This window comes from Pleurodeles waltl, chromosome 1_2, assembly GCF_031143425.1.
Source record: "Pleurodeles waltl isolate 20211129_DDA chromosome 1_2, aPleWal1.hap1.20221129, whole genome shotgun sequence".
In the NCBI taxonomy this organism is placed as follows: Eukaryota; Metazoa; Chordata; class Amphibia; order Caudata; family Salamandridae; genus Pleurodeles; species Pleurodeles waltl.
In genome coordinates, this window is record NC_090437.1 from 1,191,560,268 (window position 1) to 1,191,577,977 (window position 17,710).

Consider the following 17,710-nt stretch of genomic DNA (forward strand, 5'->3'; position numbering starts at 1 on the left):
CTCAGGAAGAAGCCACCTCTGTTTATAGGGAGTGTTTGACTATTATTCACCAATTCGCAATAATGAGCATTGCTATTTTCTTTTTCTCAGCAATTCTTCTTTTATTATTTTTTTGTTTCACCTAGTTGCTATTAATGGTACAGAAGAATTGAAAACATTATACTTGCCTACATCTCTTTACCATAAGGTGGAAAACTCTGAATCTGATTTTGTTTTTAAGCGAATAAAGCCCTTTTACATTGATGCATCATGAAAAGCACTGCGTATTTAATTTCCTGTAGTTATGTAATTGTGTTCTTTTACAGCAGAGAGCAGTACCTATCATCCATCATGAGAAAAAAAGAGAATGTTTTGGAAAAATAAAAAATATATAAGTGAATAGAGGATGTACGTTTTTCATAATATAGGCCTTAAAAACTTCAACCTCTAAGGCGTTCTACAGAGAAGGGAGCCAAGGAAGAAGGCTTTTATGACCGACTTCGAATAGCTGCAAATACAGGGATGGAGGCCTGCGAGGGTCAGGAGATCTCGATCCCTGATCTGGTATTCACTGCATGACAACCTTTTTTAAAGCTGTCTCGAATAGAGTCAGCATCCACTGGGCAAATGTATTAATACCCCGTTTTGGATTTCCATCACTCATCAGTCCATTGCTGGCGGAAATCACTGATACACTGCATACTGACTCACAGAGGAGAGGGGGGTGTTTATAACTCGGTATTCTTTCCAAACCGGACATTTCTGACTTAGAAAGTACAGTTTATATATCACAGCAGGCTATTTTACGTGATTTTCCCAAACGCAGGATTTACAACCACAAAACAGTTTTGCACACCTGGCCCATACTTATTTAGCTACTAGTGCTATAAACACAAGAGGATACAATCTACACTATGCTCAATTAAATATATCAAATATTAAAAATCTTCCAGGGATAAAAAAAAACTAACAGTGACTCAAAAAAATTAGAACTGTAGAGTGTTTGCTAGACAAAGAGCTTTGACAGGTCTAGTGACTTACAACACCTGTGCACTTCTCAAGAAGCCCATCTGCCAGTCCCAAGCTGAGATGATCCTAGCTCATTACAAAGCGCTGCTGGCACACTGGATAGTAAACATGCACACATCATCCTTTCTATTTCTCTGCTGTAATCAGTGCCCCATGAATCAAGCTGTTATTCACAGGAGATTTACAAATTAAATATATCCTTTGTGATGAGTGTAATGTGCATTCTAAAGAGAGTTAACATACCTGATACTTCATATGCAACGTCTCCAACATTAAATCCGATATATTAAAACTAAGGCAGTGCAATCACTCCAGTTGCATGTGTTTGTGTTCATCGGTTATTGTTCTTTTCATTTATGTGCATATGTGTGATGTAAATGCTCTTTTAAAAAAAAAAAAATTTCTACAATAAATTTGTACTTAACAAATATCTTTACCAGTATCATTGGCTCCACAGACTGCCTATGGGAGTGCTTGGTCGGGGTGTCAGTGAGGTGTTAATACCCACTACTCTGAGCCAATCAGAATGTTTACTCTTCACTTCCATGAATGCGTTCTTAAGCAAAAGATCCGGCATTATGTGAAAATGAAAAAACTCATTTTGAAGAAAATGACATGAAGAACATATAAAATTCATTAACGTTGTAAAAAAGCATTGGCAAGCCATTAAGTCTTGCCTATGTGAGATTTATTGGGTTGTCAATGTTTTTCAGCCAAGTTATACAGCAGCACAGCTGCTGTAGAACATAGCAAAAAAAAATCTTTGAGAAAGCCAAATAGAGCTATTAGCGTTGTAAACTCCAATCTGGACTTTTCTTGCCACATAAATTGAAAATGAAAAGTAAAACAGTTTCACATAAGCAAGCCGATTCAAAGCGCCACACCATGAGCATGGAGGAGACACACAAAAGGAAAAAGAAGTTCGCTCACAGTCAAACATATCCGCAAAAGTGCAATTAGCCATGTTACAGGGTCGATGTCCAAGGTGGTAACCAAACCTCCCGAAGGACGGACAAACGTAAAGCATTTACCAATGATAACAAAGGATTTTTGAAGGGCAAGCCCATGAACGAGCGATAGTGATGGGCATGCAGTGGGCGTGGTTAAAAGCCTAAATAGATAACAACACATCAGAAAAGCAGCGCTTCTCCGCTGCTATGCTCCACCTAAAAAAACGACAAATTCAACAGATCTTACATAAGCGAGAACTTTTGGCTTTGCCAATGCTTGTTACACTTTTTAAAGCCAGCTGACATAATGTGCTTTCCTTGTCCAAGGGCAGGGGCCATATAATACCCTTACTGGCTAACTTCTCTATGGTGCAGCATCAAAGAGAATTTATAGCCCACTTACAGTAGAAATTATAACCTCTCATTGTTAGGTTAAGTAAGTAGAGCTCCCCTGTCAGCCAACTCAGGACTATTTCCATAACCACAATACTGTAACATTGCACCAATTTTCTATATAACACAGATTTTCCTGGTACAGATGCCTTTTACACCAAAATTTAGACTGACATTTTCACCAACCAACTAGTACAAAATACAGGTTTTACAGTGTAAATTGCTTGTTTTGTTATTTCAGGTGGTGCAAAACTCTATGCAAAATGTTCCCTCGCAGTAGCAGGTTACATTTCACATGGTTGCTGGTATATTTTCTGTGTAGTAGACAAATATGCTTACCATGGGGCACAACGGCTCATTCTACAGATCTTTACCAAAATTCTAGCATCACACCTAGAGCCTCTTCTTGTCAAACCTGATCAGTCTGGTTTCATGACAATGCCAGGTTATTTTCTAATATCTAGGTTTGGCTGGAAAAAGTGATACTCCTCTTGCAGCCTTATCTATAGAGGCCGAAAAAGCTTTTGACCACATTAATTGGAAAGTTTTGTTTACCACCCTTTGTTGGTTTGGTTTTGGCCCAAAATGTATCTCGTTTATAAAATATTACATTGTGACCATCATACTAGTGTTTTTGTTAATGGTTGTTTTTCTCCTTATTTTTCTTGACATAGAGGTACTAGACAAGGTTGCCCCATTTCCCCTTCACTGTTTGTTCTTTGCCTGGAACCATTCCTTATACACATAAGTTGCAGTAATCTTATCTCTGGGTTTGAAAAGGGTTTCCTGGAGGTTAAGCTATCTGCTATGCAGACGATGTTCTAATCTGTATGTCTAATCCTTTGACCTCTCTGGAACCTTTTATACATGAGATTTCATTATACTCTTGCATTTCTGCTTATAAACTTACTTTCATTAAAACTGAAATGTCATCATTGATCTCCTCTTGTTATCCATATACGTTTGAGAACGCTAATTCCACATGGTGTCCCTCAAAAAGTAAGTACCTTGGTGTTTTGATTTTCCCTACCATATCTGACACACTGCGCCATAAATTCACAACTTTAAAATCAAAGTGCAAACATTACTTTTATCTTTCTCTCCTCTTCATCGATCATGGTGGGGGATACTTGATACCATTAGAATGATGATTGTACCACATGTTCTTTATACTATCTCCATGTTACCCTTTAAGATCCCTAATTACTACTTTTAAAACATGGACTCCATTTGTACAACATTCCTATGAAATAATAAGCATCCACGTATTGCCCTCTCTAAACTCATATGGACAAAATGTGAAGCGGTGTGCAATTTCCTGATTTTATGCTTTACCACTCCTCTTTTTTTGATACAACAATTTTATGCTACCATTAACAATTTCCAAGATTATCTTGCTCCACAATAGATTATGTTTGAATGATCTCCATTGAAAGATGTCTCCTTTTAAGATGTCCTTCATATGTCTAACTGTACTTTTGTATCTTAGTATCCCGTTTTATATTATTCGCAGCACTTACTTCATAAATTCATTTCTGCTAATCTTAACATTCAACAATGTTTTTTCATATTCCTCAATCTGGTACAATACATTTCTTAAGTTTCGCAATAGATCTTTTTTCTTTTAAACATTGTAAGGAGAAGGGTATTATGTTTGTACACCAATTTGTGAGAGATAATTCTATTGTATCTTTTGAATACTAACAACTACATTATCAATTACCTGACTCCTTTTCGAAGGATTATGAGATAATTTCCACCTCTCTTCAATGTTTTCTTTCTACAACCCAATTGCATTCTGAGTCAATTACGCCTGTACATGTGACACCTTTAGATATGATCCACCATGAACCTTTCCCTAAGGCTGCTCTTACATACAAAACATTACTATCAAATAACATTATTAGAAACAAAAGGTCTCTTCAATTGCTATGGGAAGCTGATTTATAAATCTCATTTTCTGCACAGCTTTGAGGCAAAATTTGGCTTAAAATATTCAATACCTCTAAAGCTGCTCACATTACACAGTCCCTCTTTTTTATTTATGATAAAGCTATTACTCCAGAATGTGTTTCTAAATTTGACTCATCTGCTTCTCCATTATGCTGGTCTTCTTCCTAATACAATGGTTCTTTAATACATATGTTATATAGTTGTTCTCCCTTTACCAATTTCTGGACCTCAATCTGGTTCAAATGTTTAAAGATTTTCCAATGTAATGTATTGCTTCGTTTGCAAAATGTTTTCTTAGGTTCTTTTTTCACCTAGTTGTGATCATTTGTCTCCTAAACCTATATTGTTTGGTCTATTTATTGCACTAGCTTTTAAGGTTATACTCTTGTGCTGGAAAGATATTTCTATCATCTCTATATTAACATGATGAACTTTCATATGTGATGAGCATAGAATGCATACTGTATTATCATTAACTTTACGTAAGAAGATTTAGAGCCTGATTTAGGTCTTCGTGGAGGGTATACATGGGATAGAATGGAATCGTAATATGGCAGATGGGATAGAATTTCCCTCCGCCAAGACATAAATCAGGCCCTATGTCTTACTTATATTGTTACCGTTTGCTACTTTTCTTTCTTTTTTCTCCATGTTCCCCTCCTCTATCTTTCCCATTCTTTTTTACTCTCTTATTCTCATTTTCTACTCCTTCCTCTTTTCCTTTTTTATAGAAGATGGCAAAAAAAAAATTCTACATTGCATATGTTTTTACTTTTTGTCACACATTCAATACTTTTACATTTATGACTCTTATTGGTAATATTACTGATTTATTTATTGTTATTGCTGTTAATATTCTAAATAGAAGTTATTTAACAAAAAAACTTCACTTGTTTTGTGATTTTATTATGCTCATGTCTGTGAAAAAATAATAAAGAACAAACCATCCCCAGCACATGCAATACAAATGGGTGTGTGTTGCAAGTGCAAATCTTGTTTAAACGGGTTTTCTATCATTTATTCATAGGAAATTGCAAATGAAGGCATTACAGAGAAGAGGATTGTGAAAATCAAGGCTTAAAATGGCGAATGGTTGCCATGGCAGTGTATGGCAGTCACACACTCACCCATATCATTGCAAAGGGTGACGTGAGCACAAATAATCAAAGTGATACCAAACTTTGTAATTGAAAATGCAATTTCAAATAAGGGGCACTGAGAAAATTGCAGGGAAGTCCAGCCAGGATTTCATACCTGAGGGCGCTTTGCTTTCTATTAAAAAAGTGTGCATCAAGGCTACTGTTAGGTTAATGGTTGATGCTGCTAAAAATGGGTGCAGAGGGCGTCATACATCTGACATGCATGTGCTTCTTGTCATGCTTGTGCCTGCAGCCCCTGCATGCAGATGAAGGCTACTGGACTTTCTCTGATGTACGAGTATTCCTATGGGAGCGAGGGCCTTGCATGCGTAGCCCATTCCTGGCAATCAACTGTATTGACATGATTTCTGCCTGCTTCCTGTTGAGGAGGTGACACCTCTGAGATTGGCCGGGGTTGTAGGAGTGGAGGCACTACTAAACACGGGCCGTGGGCGGCAGGTGCAAAGTGGGCAGTACTTGCGGATCCGGGGCAGTTCTGAAGTTCTTTACTGGAGTTTCTTTGTGGACAGGGCCAGTGTCCTCAGGAGATCTTGGTCCTCTGGTAGGCAGGCAGTGCTCTTGGGGTTTTGAAGAGGTCAGTGGTCCTACAGGATGTGTCGCCTTTTTTGTAGCAGGGGCTTCAGAAGCTGTAAACAGGCCGGTAGGGCTGGGGCCAAATCAGTTGGTGTCTGCAGTCTTCTCTGCTGGGGGTCAGCCTAGAAGTCCTTCTTCTTTCTTCTTGTTGTCTTCTTGAGGTCTCCAGGAATCTGATGAGCTACATTCAGGGGAGCCTTTAAATCCTGAATTTAGGGGCGTTACAGGGGTCATAGGGCAGTAGCCAATGGCTACTGTCCCTGAGGGTGATTACACCCTTCCAGTGTCCTCTCCCTTTGGGGAGGGACACACACCTAACTGTATTGGTCCCTGTCCTCCAAACCAAGATGGAGGATTCTGCAGGGAGGGGGGTCACTCCAGCTCTGGTCACCCTAGGGGTGGTCCTAGCTGAAGTGGTCACTCCTCCTTGTTTTTCCTAATTTTCCCCCTGGATTTGCCGCCAAAAGTGGGACTTTGTCCGGTGGGCGGGCATCTCCACAAGTTTGATGGTTGGATCTTTTATGAAGAAAAATTAAAAATCCATTTACTTTGACAGCTATTAAGAAATCATTATGAAGAATGCCAGAATGAAGATCACATATCCTAACTCAGCACAACCATAATCCTGTTCTTAACCAAACCTGGCAACAAAATCCTCAACTTTAAAATTTCCCTAATATAAACCCTATTCTTTCATGCAAACCTAACCCTAATTTAACCTCTTTTCCTATCCCAAACCTTAAACGTAACCCAAAGTGCAACTCTAAACCTATATCTAGATGTACAATAACCAGACCCTTATCATTAACCTAACTATAATACGCACATAAATCTAATCCAGACTAAGGGCCTGATTTAGATCTTGGCGGAGGGGAATACTCCATCACAAAAGTGACGGATATCTTGTCTGCCATATTACGATCCCATTATATCATAAGGGGATCATAATACAGTAGACGGGACATGACCGAGTATTCCATCTGCCGAGATCTAAATCAGGTCCTTTGTCACTAGCCTTCCAGGAATCAACAGATCAACTTTAGAGTTTAATATGGACTTTAATGAGGTCTCATTTGCTATGCTTGAGAAAGTGAAACACTGAGGGAAGCCATTGCTATAACACTACTGAAAATGGTAAAAATGCGACCAGATGCTCATTTTAAAGACCCCCTCTGCCTGATGAACACTGACGCTAAAATACAGGCTAAAGTTACTGCAGCTAGAGTACTTCCCTATGTGCAACATCTGGTGCTGCCAGAGCAAGAATGATTCATCACAGGCTGCATCATTGCTGCATCATTTATAGCCCAATTTATAAGTGTCTGATGGGAGTGACTACTGAAAAGAAAGTTGAATGGGTCTTCGTCTCTCATATAGGATGTGGTACCATCCACCGATCTATATCTTTAGATTCAGAAGACGAAAATACTGGACTAGAATCTTTTTCTTCTTTTTGCGTGGTGTACATCCCTTGCTTAACTCTGTTTTTACAGAAAGGTGTTAGGATATCAAATATCTGGGACTACATGGTATCGGATTTCATGGCACAGGTTGGATAAGAACATGAGTTACGTAATCTGGCAGAAAGCACTAATCTTATACCCAGGTTCCAATGGGTGTGATGCTCTTTTCTGTCTCTCACCACAACCACTACTGACCACACATGAAATATATGACACAAGTAGTAAAAACAGGGAAAGAGGAATTGTTATAAGAGAGAAGACAACAGCACTGGATATGCCTCTTTGCCTTGTCGTTCAGCTGGTCACAGACGGTTCCAGATTGGATTGGGTATCTTTTAGTTTTTTTATGTGACCAACTCTCTGACTCACAACACGAAGCAGGCTTTTCCTGAAACTCTAACTTCATAAATATGTTCCTTTAGGAATTATTGGTCCTTTCCAATAACCTCGATACAGCTTATTGTCCACAACATATACTTAATAATATCAATGCTGTAGATCCCAGTGTTGCTTCACAAAATAATTAAAATTCAAACAACTGTCAATCTTACAAAGGACTTTGGCATTAATGTCTAACAGAGCAGTTCAATTGTGCAGAAAGTTTAGTACAAAGTATGGTTTCCCAGACATGTGAACTTCCAAACTACTGCTATGTCTTTTTGTTGTCCTCAGCAAGCTCTGCTAAAGATAAGGTCCACAAGCGCAAATCGCGAATCCCGTGTACCCAGTGTTCCACAATCTATAGGCAATGTGAGATTTCAGAAATTCTGACACATAGAGTCCAAAGGCAAGGTGCCTTTGTATATTATGCTGTATGTATGTAGCCTTCTGCCAGGCCGACACACTGCATGCACCAGCAGCCATTGTTTAAATACAGTAACCTCGGCAGGGGTGGGATTCGAGCACCGTGCCCAGCACCCGATGGATCATGAACCTCAAGTCCGGCTTCTGATCCACTTCCTAACATCTCACTTCTTTCCTTTAGGCTCAAGTTGGCTCTCATATCTTTGCCAAGTTAATTCTCCATTTTACATTAACCTGTCATTGAGGGACAGCTTCTACTGTGGAAATGGCAGCTGCAGGCATTAAAGGGTGCCCATATCCTGTATGCAGTTTACGATTGGCCTCTGCAGTGTGCTGGATTAGTATATGCAGCACAGCATAAAGTATCCTGGCTGCATCGAATATGCAAGCAAACACTGTCCACAAAAGATAGGTTTGTAGTCACGTACAAAAATAGACCTTTACACTCGCATCTGGAAATCACCCATTACCAATTTATGTTTAAATGTTTGCAGCGGTGTACTACAATGTTTTGCACCATCAATGTCGGCTAATGTAATTTTCTTAAAACTCTTTGTAATGGAATTTGCATTTCAAAACTTACCTATGTTGCAGTGCCTTCCTACATAGTTCCCTTTGCAAGCACAGACAGTTTCTCCAGTGAGGAGCATTTTGCAGGCAGTCTGTGGTGGGCACAGATTATTTGAGCAGTCTGCAAATAAAAGTGCAAATTTTAGAAACAGGGCATAGTGTGGCATTGACTTGTTTGAATTTTCATTTTTTCCTGTGTGATAGTGTACAGATGATATATGAATGTGAATAGTCTAATTAGTTTTCCGTGGACAAATGCCTAAAAGCACAATATATATGTAGCACAAGAAAACAAGAGTGGGTCTGAGCTAGTGGTTAAGTTCTCACACTGGGGCCCAATCACAAGTGAAGTGGAATGGTGTGTTCACAAGGTAAATCACCCCTGCCGATTCAGAGTCACTCGGTTGGACCATAGCAACTAGTGCGTGATATTCCCCATTACCAGGTCATTAACTCAGAACGAAGCATAATTGCTGGGAGACACCAAAAGGTACCAGTAATTGTGGATGCAGAGTTATCCCCACCGCATCACCCCCTGGAGTCTTGAGGACACAATTTCTCCTCCTAGAGCTTCCACAAAATACACAGTGCAGCGTGCTCACACATTGGATGAGAGCATTATGACGTAATTTTGTGACCAAGCAAATCTGATCGCAGAGCATCATTTGAGGACGGTGCTGCTTTCTTAAGTATATAAACACCAACGCACTTTTGGCTTTGGGGGTATTAAAAAACTTTTGCCATGCACACTACCATTGTGGATACAGTGAGAAATTAACACTTGTCAAGGGCTCAAATAAGTTTCTATCCAGGGTGGGAATGGAAGGAAAAATGTGTAGTAATCTAAGTAACGTAAGGGAATGTATTTCCGCATTCCCCTTGAACAATGTGTAGTAACGTAAGCGAATGTATTTCCACATTTCTCCTAATGCATTTTCACATTTGCCTTTTATTTGCTTATGTCTAAGTGAACATGTCACATTTAGACATGTCTCAGCTTCTTAAAAGTACTCGTGGAATTCTTTGTTAATTTCCAGAACACTGGAAGTTTGCTGTGGACATAGGTGTGAGCCTACTGGAGCACAGTTATGATTTCTTTATTGTGAACTCAGTCCTTAAAATTTGGATATCACAAAATCTCAACCATAGGGCTGGAGCCAATAAATGTTTCCTTAGCATGTTAGAAATTTGTTACTTTTCCCCACAATCCCTTCCTAGTGAGTTTTATTTGGTTATGACGCATTCTTGGCACTACCTCATTTTGAACAAAAATCACCTATCTAGCGTCCCCAGGCTGGCGAGTCTTTCTTTTGAATTTTGGTGAATTACTAAAATGTGAAAAAGCCCTTTTCCACAAAATTTCAAATGCATTTCATGAAAAAACAATGGTATCTAAGCCATGTACAGACCAGACTAAGGATGGAATTCCAAGTCTGGTTGGTATACATAGTAAAAAAAAACGAGCATAGCCAAAGCCAACAAGTCTGACGTTGGTTGCTTGGCTTTTAGCTTTGTCAATGGTTGCTTTTTTGTCATGGGTTTTCTAAGATATTATTGTTGGGAGAGCTGCCCATACTAAACAAAATTGACTACAAGTAATTATATATACAGGGAGTGCAGAATTATTAGGCAAATGAGTATTTTGACCACATCATCCTCTTTATGCATGTTGTCTTACTCCAAGCTGTATAGGCTCGAAAGCCTACTACCAATTAAGCATATTAGGTGATGTGCATCTCTGTAATGAGAAGGGGTGTGGTCTAATGACATCAACACCCTATATCAGGTGTGCATAATTATTAGGCAACTTCCTTTCCTTTGGCAAAATGGGTCAAAAGAAGGACTTGACAGGCTCAGAAAAGTCAAAAATAGTGAGATATCTTGCAGAGGGATGCAGCACTCTTAAAATTGCAAAGCTTCTGAAGCGTGATCATCGAACAATCAAGCGTTTCATTCAAAATAGTCAACAGGGTCGCAAGAAGCGTGTGGAAAAACCAAGGCGCAAAATAACTGCCCATGAACTGAGAAAAGTCAAGCGTGCAGCTGCCACGATGCCACTTGCCACCAGTTTGGCCATATTTCAGAGCTGCAACATCACTGGAGTGCCCAAAAGCACAAGGTGTGCAATACTCAGAGACATGGCCAAGGTAAGAAAGGCTGAAAGACGACCACCACTGAACAAGACACACAAGCTGAAACGTCAAGACTGGGCCAAGAAATATCTCAAGACTGATTTTTCTAAGGTTTTATGGACTGATGAAATGAGAGTGAGTCTTGATGGGCCTGATGGATGGGCCCGTGGCTGGATTGGAAAAGGGCAGAGAGCTCCAGTCCGACTCAGACGCCAGCAAGGTGGAGGTGGAGTACTGGTTTGGGCTGGTATCATCAAAGATGAGCTTGTGGGGCCTTTTCGGGTTGAGGATGGAGTCAAGCTCAACTCCCAGTCCTACTGCCAGTTCCTGGAAGACACCTTCTTCAAGCAGTGGTACAGGAAGAAGTCTGCATCCTTCAAGAAAAACATGATTTTCATGCAGGACAATGCTCCATCACACGCGTCCAAGTACTCCACAGCGTGGCTGGCAAGAAAGGGTATAAAAGAAGGAAATCTAATGACATGGCCTCCTTGTTCACCTGATCTGAACCCCATTGAGAACCTGTGGTCCATCATCAAATGTGAGATTTACAAGGAGGGAAAACAGTACACCTCTCTGAACAGTGTCTGGGAGGCTGTGGTTGCTGCTGCACGCAATGTTGATGGTGAACAGATCAAAACACTGACAGAATCCATGGATGGCAGGCTTTTGAGTGTCCTTGCAAAGAAAGGTGGCTATATTGGTCACTGATTTGTTTTTGTTTTGTTTTTGAATGTCAGAAATGTATATTTGTGAATGTTGAGATGTTATATTGGTTTCACTGGTAATAATAAATAATTGAAATGGGTATATATTTTTTTTTGTTAAGTTGCCTAATAATTATGCACAGTAATAGTCACCTGCACACACAGATATCCCCCTAACATAGCTAAAACTAAAAACAAACTAAAAACTACTTCCAAAAATATTCAGCTTTGATATTAATGAGTTTTTTGGGTTCATTGAGAACATGGTTGTTGTTCAATAATACAATTAATCCTCAAAAATACAACTTGCCTAATAATTCTGCACTCCCTGTATATAAATATATATATAATTTTGGTAAAATTAAAAAGTATAATTTAATGCCAAACCCAACCAAGTGTAAAAAAAACTCTTACAATTCTAGGAATATTAGCAATCATAACAATACTTACTACACTGGAAAGGGGGTTTAAAGGTTAAAAAACATATGGATTGTAGTCTTTTTTAAATCTAAAACAGTGGCTCTTGCAATCCTGCACTTGTGTTTTTCACTTATAAGGCTTGACCTCATGTAAAATGGGCATTTGCCATTTATAAGTCCATGATCATATAGCTTCTTTAAGCTATGAATTGCTGACTCTACCTCTGATAAATACCTATACTCCATAAGGTTCCCTCACCTAACATCTTTATATATCATTAGACAAACATTTTATGAAAGATCCGTTGAACAAGTACAGTATTTCATTTGTAAAACCCAATATTATGAGTGGTCACCTGAATATCGCTGAGCCTTTTCGCACTCAATTTGTCCGTTGTTGCATGTGCACTGTTCTACTTCTCTCTGGTGCATCCTTGGCCACCTTTCTCCAACATCAAAATACTCATAGAGTGCAAAATCAAAGCATTTTGCTACAAAAAAACAAGAATATAAGCTGATTAGGGCAAATTTTTCCTTAGCTTGTATATTTTATCCTAATACTGATGCATAATATGATTTCACATATTTAGAAAGTTAGTTAGACTACATACAGTGTGAAAAAATCAAAAGCAGTTGTTGAGATATGCCAAGAGCAATCAAACTTCATTTTATTCTATTTATATCCATTTCCAACCTTTACACGGTAAAGTTCTACTTCCGTTTAAAATGTTGTCGCTTCTGCCATTGGTGTTCCTCCTCAAAGATATGGGGCCCACTCCCTAAAAGTGAAACTGACAGGGTATGGAAAACAGAACTGAGAGAGATTCTTAAATACCAAGATGATGCCCACGACCACAAGAAGCATACATGAGGAAAAGAATAAGGAATTGACAGAATTTACACCTTGGCTAAGTGAGAGTAAGTAAATATGAATAATTGCAAACATATTAGAAGCCAGGAAAGCAAAGACTGGCGAAAAGAAAATTGATGTTAGGCCACCCAAATTAGACTTGTTTGAGGCATTGGTGGGGATACAGAGGGGTATTGTTTATCATATGCATATTTATCTAACCGTAAGTAAGGGTCAGGGTAAGAACCAGAATTAGTATACACAGATACGGAAGAGGCACACCACAAATAATAAAACAAATCTCAATTTGTCCCAGAAGAAAATTATAATTCCAATACATTTGTTTAATCCCACAGATACAAGAGTACTTTTTTATAGTTAAAAATTGTATCCTTTGTTTCTTTCTTGCAATATAAATTACAAACACAGCCATAATGTGAATAAAAAGCACAGCCAACATGTTTCGTCCCAAAGGCAATGGGACTTCCTCAGGGCAAATAATTTTATCCAAAAAAGGTACTTTGGCACACGACCATGACGTTGTGAGTGAGCTTACATCGAAGGAGTCAGGGAGCTGCCAAAGCAGTTTCTATGACTCTATCAAGTAATGTTCAAGAATAGATATAATATGAATTTTTAAAGTAACTTTTTTAAAGAAAAGAGAAAGAAAAAATAATAAATTTTTTGACTCTAAACATTTTTGACTATAAACAAGCATTCTTGAATCTCTGGGATTGAACAATTGTATCGGAACCTATATATGTAATTATAATTTTCTTCTGGGACAAATTGAGAGTTGTTGCATCATTTGCAGTGTGCCTCTCACATATCTGTGTATACTAATTCTGTGATATTCAGGTTTTTCTGAACGGTTAACCTAAGGAGTAGAGAACATGTGGTATGGAACGACTGAGTGAGGCGACACATCCCATCACCATTCTCAGCTTTTTAGACTAGAGTAAGAACTAGAGATCAAGAAGGCAGAGGAAGATAAGGTGTGGAAAGACAAAAAAGAGAGCTCCCTGTTAAAGAAAAATCGGTGAAGACATGAACCCAGGGCTGGCAATTATAGTATGCAAGCCACAGTTCTCTATGATATGATTTTGACACAATGGTGAATTAAGTTTTACAAAACGGTTTGTCATTCTTTTCCCTTGACAAATCATATCCTATTAAAGGATGCCAGGCATTAGTCATACCTGAGCTACGTTTCTAGTGCTGATAAGAAATCAATACAACTGGGGCATTGATCCCCTTGTAGTTAGGATTGGGTTTTAAGGTAAATCTATGTTCTGACCTTCTATTAGTTCTGATGACAATATTAAGGTCTCCAAAATTCAAACTAAGCAAAAACCGAGTAATAGTGAATTGAATAATTAAAATACCTAAAGCAAATTTAATACGCAACTGAGAAAAGTCTTAGATCCTTCAGGAAAGCACTTTAATCGTACCATAAAGCCTTTGGATAAAATGAGCAACACCATCACCACCACACTAAAGCTAATTAAGCAACCGAATGATACAGCATGTTATAGGAAATCTTCATGAGGATCCCACATTGAGATTCCAGACCAGCCTTATTGATAAATTAAATGCTGACATCATTTATGATGATTATGAATTCTTCATTCACTACTTTCATTTCAGTGAGCTTCCTGACATGCATTTGGTACATTTACAACCTATAGTAGACCGAACAGTCATGATTACTGGAAATCTGTTTACAACCCTTCAGTTCATCTGTGGAAGACACTGTGAGGAAGGCTCTGGATGCAGAAAAAGATTCAGTTAAATTTAATGAAGTTAATACCCAAGCCACAGCTCCAGCCCAAACCATCAGCGTGCAGAATTCCCCTTCAAAACATACTAGGAGTAGACCTGACGGAATTCCATACACTTCAACTCCTCTAGATGACACGCCTTTAAAGGCACATGACCAAAGTATGTGAACTTAAAGTCCCACACACCTCACCCAGCATTATTAACAACAATGAAGATCCCAAACATGAAATTCCCCCAGAGGCTACAAATACACCAACACCATACAAGCCACAAACCCAGACACAAGACCGAACCGTACAAGTCCTTTCTAGAGTTTATTATCTACTTTGGGAACACTGCTAGATAACTGTGACCATGGATTGTGCTCCTTTATATATACGAATACAAGATCAGTGGATGGTTTGAAGGCATAACATTTCATTCTAAGCAATAGGAATGCTTTAGTTCCCATACATACAGATATGCTATTAGAAATGGCTGAAATCATTTTGAGTACATGCGGATGATATGTTGTTATTCCTCTAAGATGCCCGAAATGGACTTGAATTGACATCTACATCTGTGACACAGTTTAGTACTGTGCCAGTCTGAAGGTCAGCTGGACCAAATCCTACATATTTCCTATCTATCCTATCCAAAATATGAAAGTATTTCATAATCCAAAACATGAAAGTAATATCCCCCAAAAGTCTCTAAGATAGGAGCTAACAATGTTTAGGTACCAAGGTGGCACAATTTCCAGACCAGATATTATAGATGGTTGTTATAAATGCTGTACTTGCAGCTCTTAGTGGTTGTGTATCATTTCAGAAAACACTACCACTTTCAGTGATGGTGAGAACTGCACTATTAAAGATGGCAATCATTGGCTAAGAGACTAGACTAAGAGTTAACTCTTAGTCTAGTTAGGGACATAGGGCCTGATTTAGGGTTTGGCGGAGGGGTTACTCCGTCACAAGCATGACGGATATCCCGTCCAATGTATTACAATTCCATTATAGCCTACGGAGCTTGTAATATGGCAGATGAAATGTCTGTCACCTTTGTGACGGAGTAACCTTTAAATCAGGCCCATAGGCATTATCCTCCTTGACATAATTTGGGACTCTAACAGATGTGTTTGCAATCAGAAGGGGTCTGGGTGCCCCTTGAATTGAACTGTATTACATAGCTGTGCAACTTCGATGGGCAGCCAAATCTTTTGGTAAATGTAGAAGGATCAGCATGATTAGAAACAAATCACACGGACAACCTGGTTGATATATTTCTCAAATCCAAAAAGGTGCTGCTGGAAAAATACCTGAGGTTGTCAGGAACGAAAACTGCATATTCCTCCAGCATGCCACTTCAGCTATGTAAGAAACTGGGTTTCTGGTTGAGTGGGGTGAAACCCTGCTCAAGCAACAGCCACAATACATGTCAGGGTAAAAGACCAAAACACCCCAAAGTACTTAACCCTCTGGTAACTTGGCACAATGCAGTCAGGCTTAAATTAGAGGCGATGGGTAGAGTATTTATGCAGCCGCACACAGTAATAAAGTGAAAACACATCACAAGAAGAATCCCATACTAATTTAGAAAAATAGAGTAAAATGCAATAAATAATTTAATGCCACAATGACACACATCCAATCAGTAGAACCACACTTATGCAGTTTTAAAGATGTAGGTAGAAATAGTGTCTAAAAGCACAAAGCGGCAATTGTTGTCATCTGGTTGCGCCGGACCGGGCCAAAGTCACAACTTCAGGCCAATCACAATAGAGTGCAGGTTGACTATGGCGACCAATTTAGACCCGCTGAGAAATGTACCTTGGAGTGTTGCAGCCACAGTGGTGGTCCCGAGGAGCCATGCGAGGCCTGCGTCAAGGATGTGTCACACAGCAGAGGTCCCGATGAGCTGAATGGGTGGCAATTCAGACTCACATTGAGGCTGCGTTGCACTGCATTGATTCCGATGAGAAGCTGAGAGGTCCACATCGAGTATGTGTTGCCCAGTGGCTGCTCTAATGAACTGCGAGGGCTATTATGCGGACTTGCATCAAGGCTGTTTTGCACTGCATTGATTCAGCTGAAGTGCAGTAAGGATCTGCACTGGGTTTGTGTTGCGCTGCATCGGCTCTGGTGGAGACCACAGCTGGGCTAGTAGAACACCTTTATCCCCACTTCAAGGGTCCAGGACTGGAGGGGCACCACTTGGGGGGTTAGGACTCTCAGCAGGCAGAGTACAAGTGCAGGGTTCAATATGATAGTAGCCTTTTCTGTCTCTGTGGCTCTAATCGCGAGGCCAGCCAACTAATCCTTAAAGTCACTCTTGAGGTCCTGGGTTCAATGAGCAGGTCCAGCCCTTTTCACTCAGAAAGCACGGCAGCAAAGTAGCAGGGTAGTAGGGCATTCTTCTTGCAGCTCAGCAGTCTTTATTCTGAGTCTTCTACTGGTCCAGAAGTGATCTGAGGAATGGGTCTGAGGGTTCCCACCTGGTTCCCAGTTCAAGGGGGGAGAAGCTTCTTGAGTTCCCCAACTCCACAGAGGTGTCTTGACTTTTCAGGCTACCGGCCCTGGTCCCAGTCTGTCTGGAGGTTCAATAACCTTGGGTGAAGTCCTTTTTGTGAGAGCAGGGCACAACCCATTGAAGTGCAAGTGTGATTGGTGACAGCTCCGCCCCCTATCAAGTCAAAGACAGCCCATCATGTCAGCTCCCAGACCCTTTTTGTGATACTGTCTGGTAGGAATAACCAAAGACCAACTACACCTAGTCATGTGACCCAGGAACAGACTGCAGGCACCAAATGCTTAGTACAAGAAAATGCCAACTTTGTAAAAGTGGAATTTTTCAGAATTGTGACTTAAAATCCGACTTCACCAGTAAAAAGTATTTTACATTACAATCCCTCAGACACCAAACTTGACTTTCCTACCTGCTCCCAATCAAATGTTAGCACTTATT

General features: G+C 39.6%; 1 protein-coding gene and 1 long non-coding RNA gene across 4 annotated transcripts in view; one reads left to right on the forward strand and one right to left on the reverse strand.

The window, feature by feature from the left end:
- HGFAC (HGF activator) overlaps nt 1-17,710 on the reverse strand; it is a 600,748-nt gene that overhangs the window by 370,002 nt on the left and 213,036 nt on the right. The window contains exons 6-7 of the mRNA XM_069203474.1: nt 12,489-12,623; nt 8,888-8,995 (exon numbers count right to left, since the gene is read on the reverse strand). Of these exons, the coding sequence (XP_069059575.1) occupies nt 8,888-8,995; nt 12,489-12,623 (243 nt within the window). The remainder of the gene's footprint in view (nt 1-8,887; nt 8,996-12,488; nt 12,624-17,710) is intronic.
- LOC138249525 (uncharacterized) overlaps nt 1-17,710 on the forward strand; it is a 456,612-nt gene that overhangs the window by 261,579 nt on the left and 177,323 nt on the right. Inside the window, exon 5 of one of the 3 annotated variants that reach the window (XR_011194830.1) lies at nt 5,332-5,582. The exons of the other annotated variants lie outside the window; for them this stretch is intronic. This is a non-coding gene — a long non-coding RNA (uncharacterized lncRNA). Of the gene's footprint in view, nt 1-5,331; nt 5,583-17,710 lie in introns of those variants that run through there. 3 annotated transcript variants of the gene reach the window in all.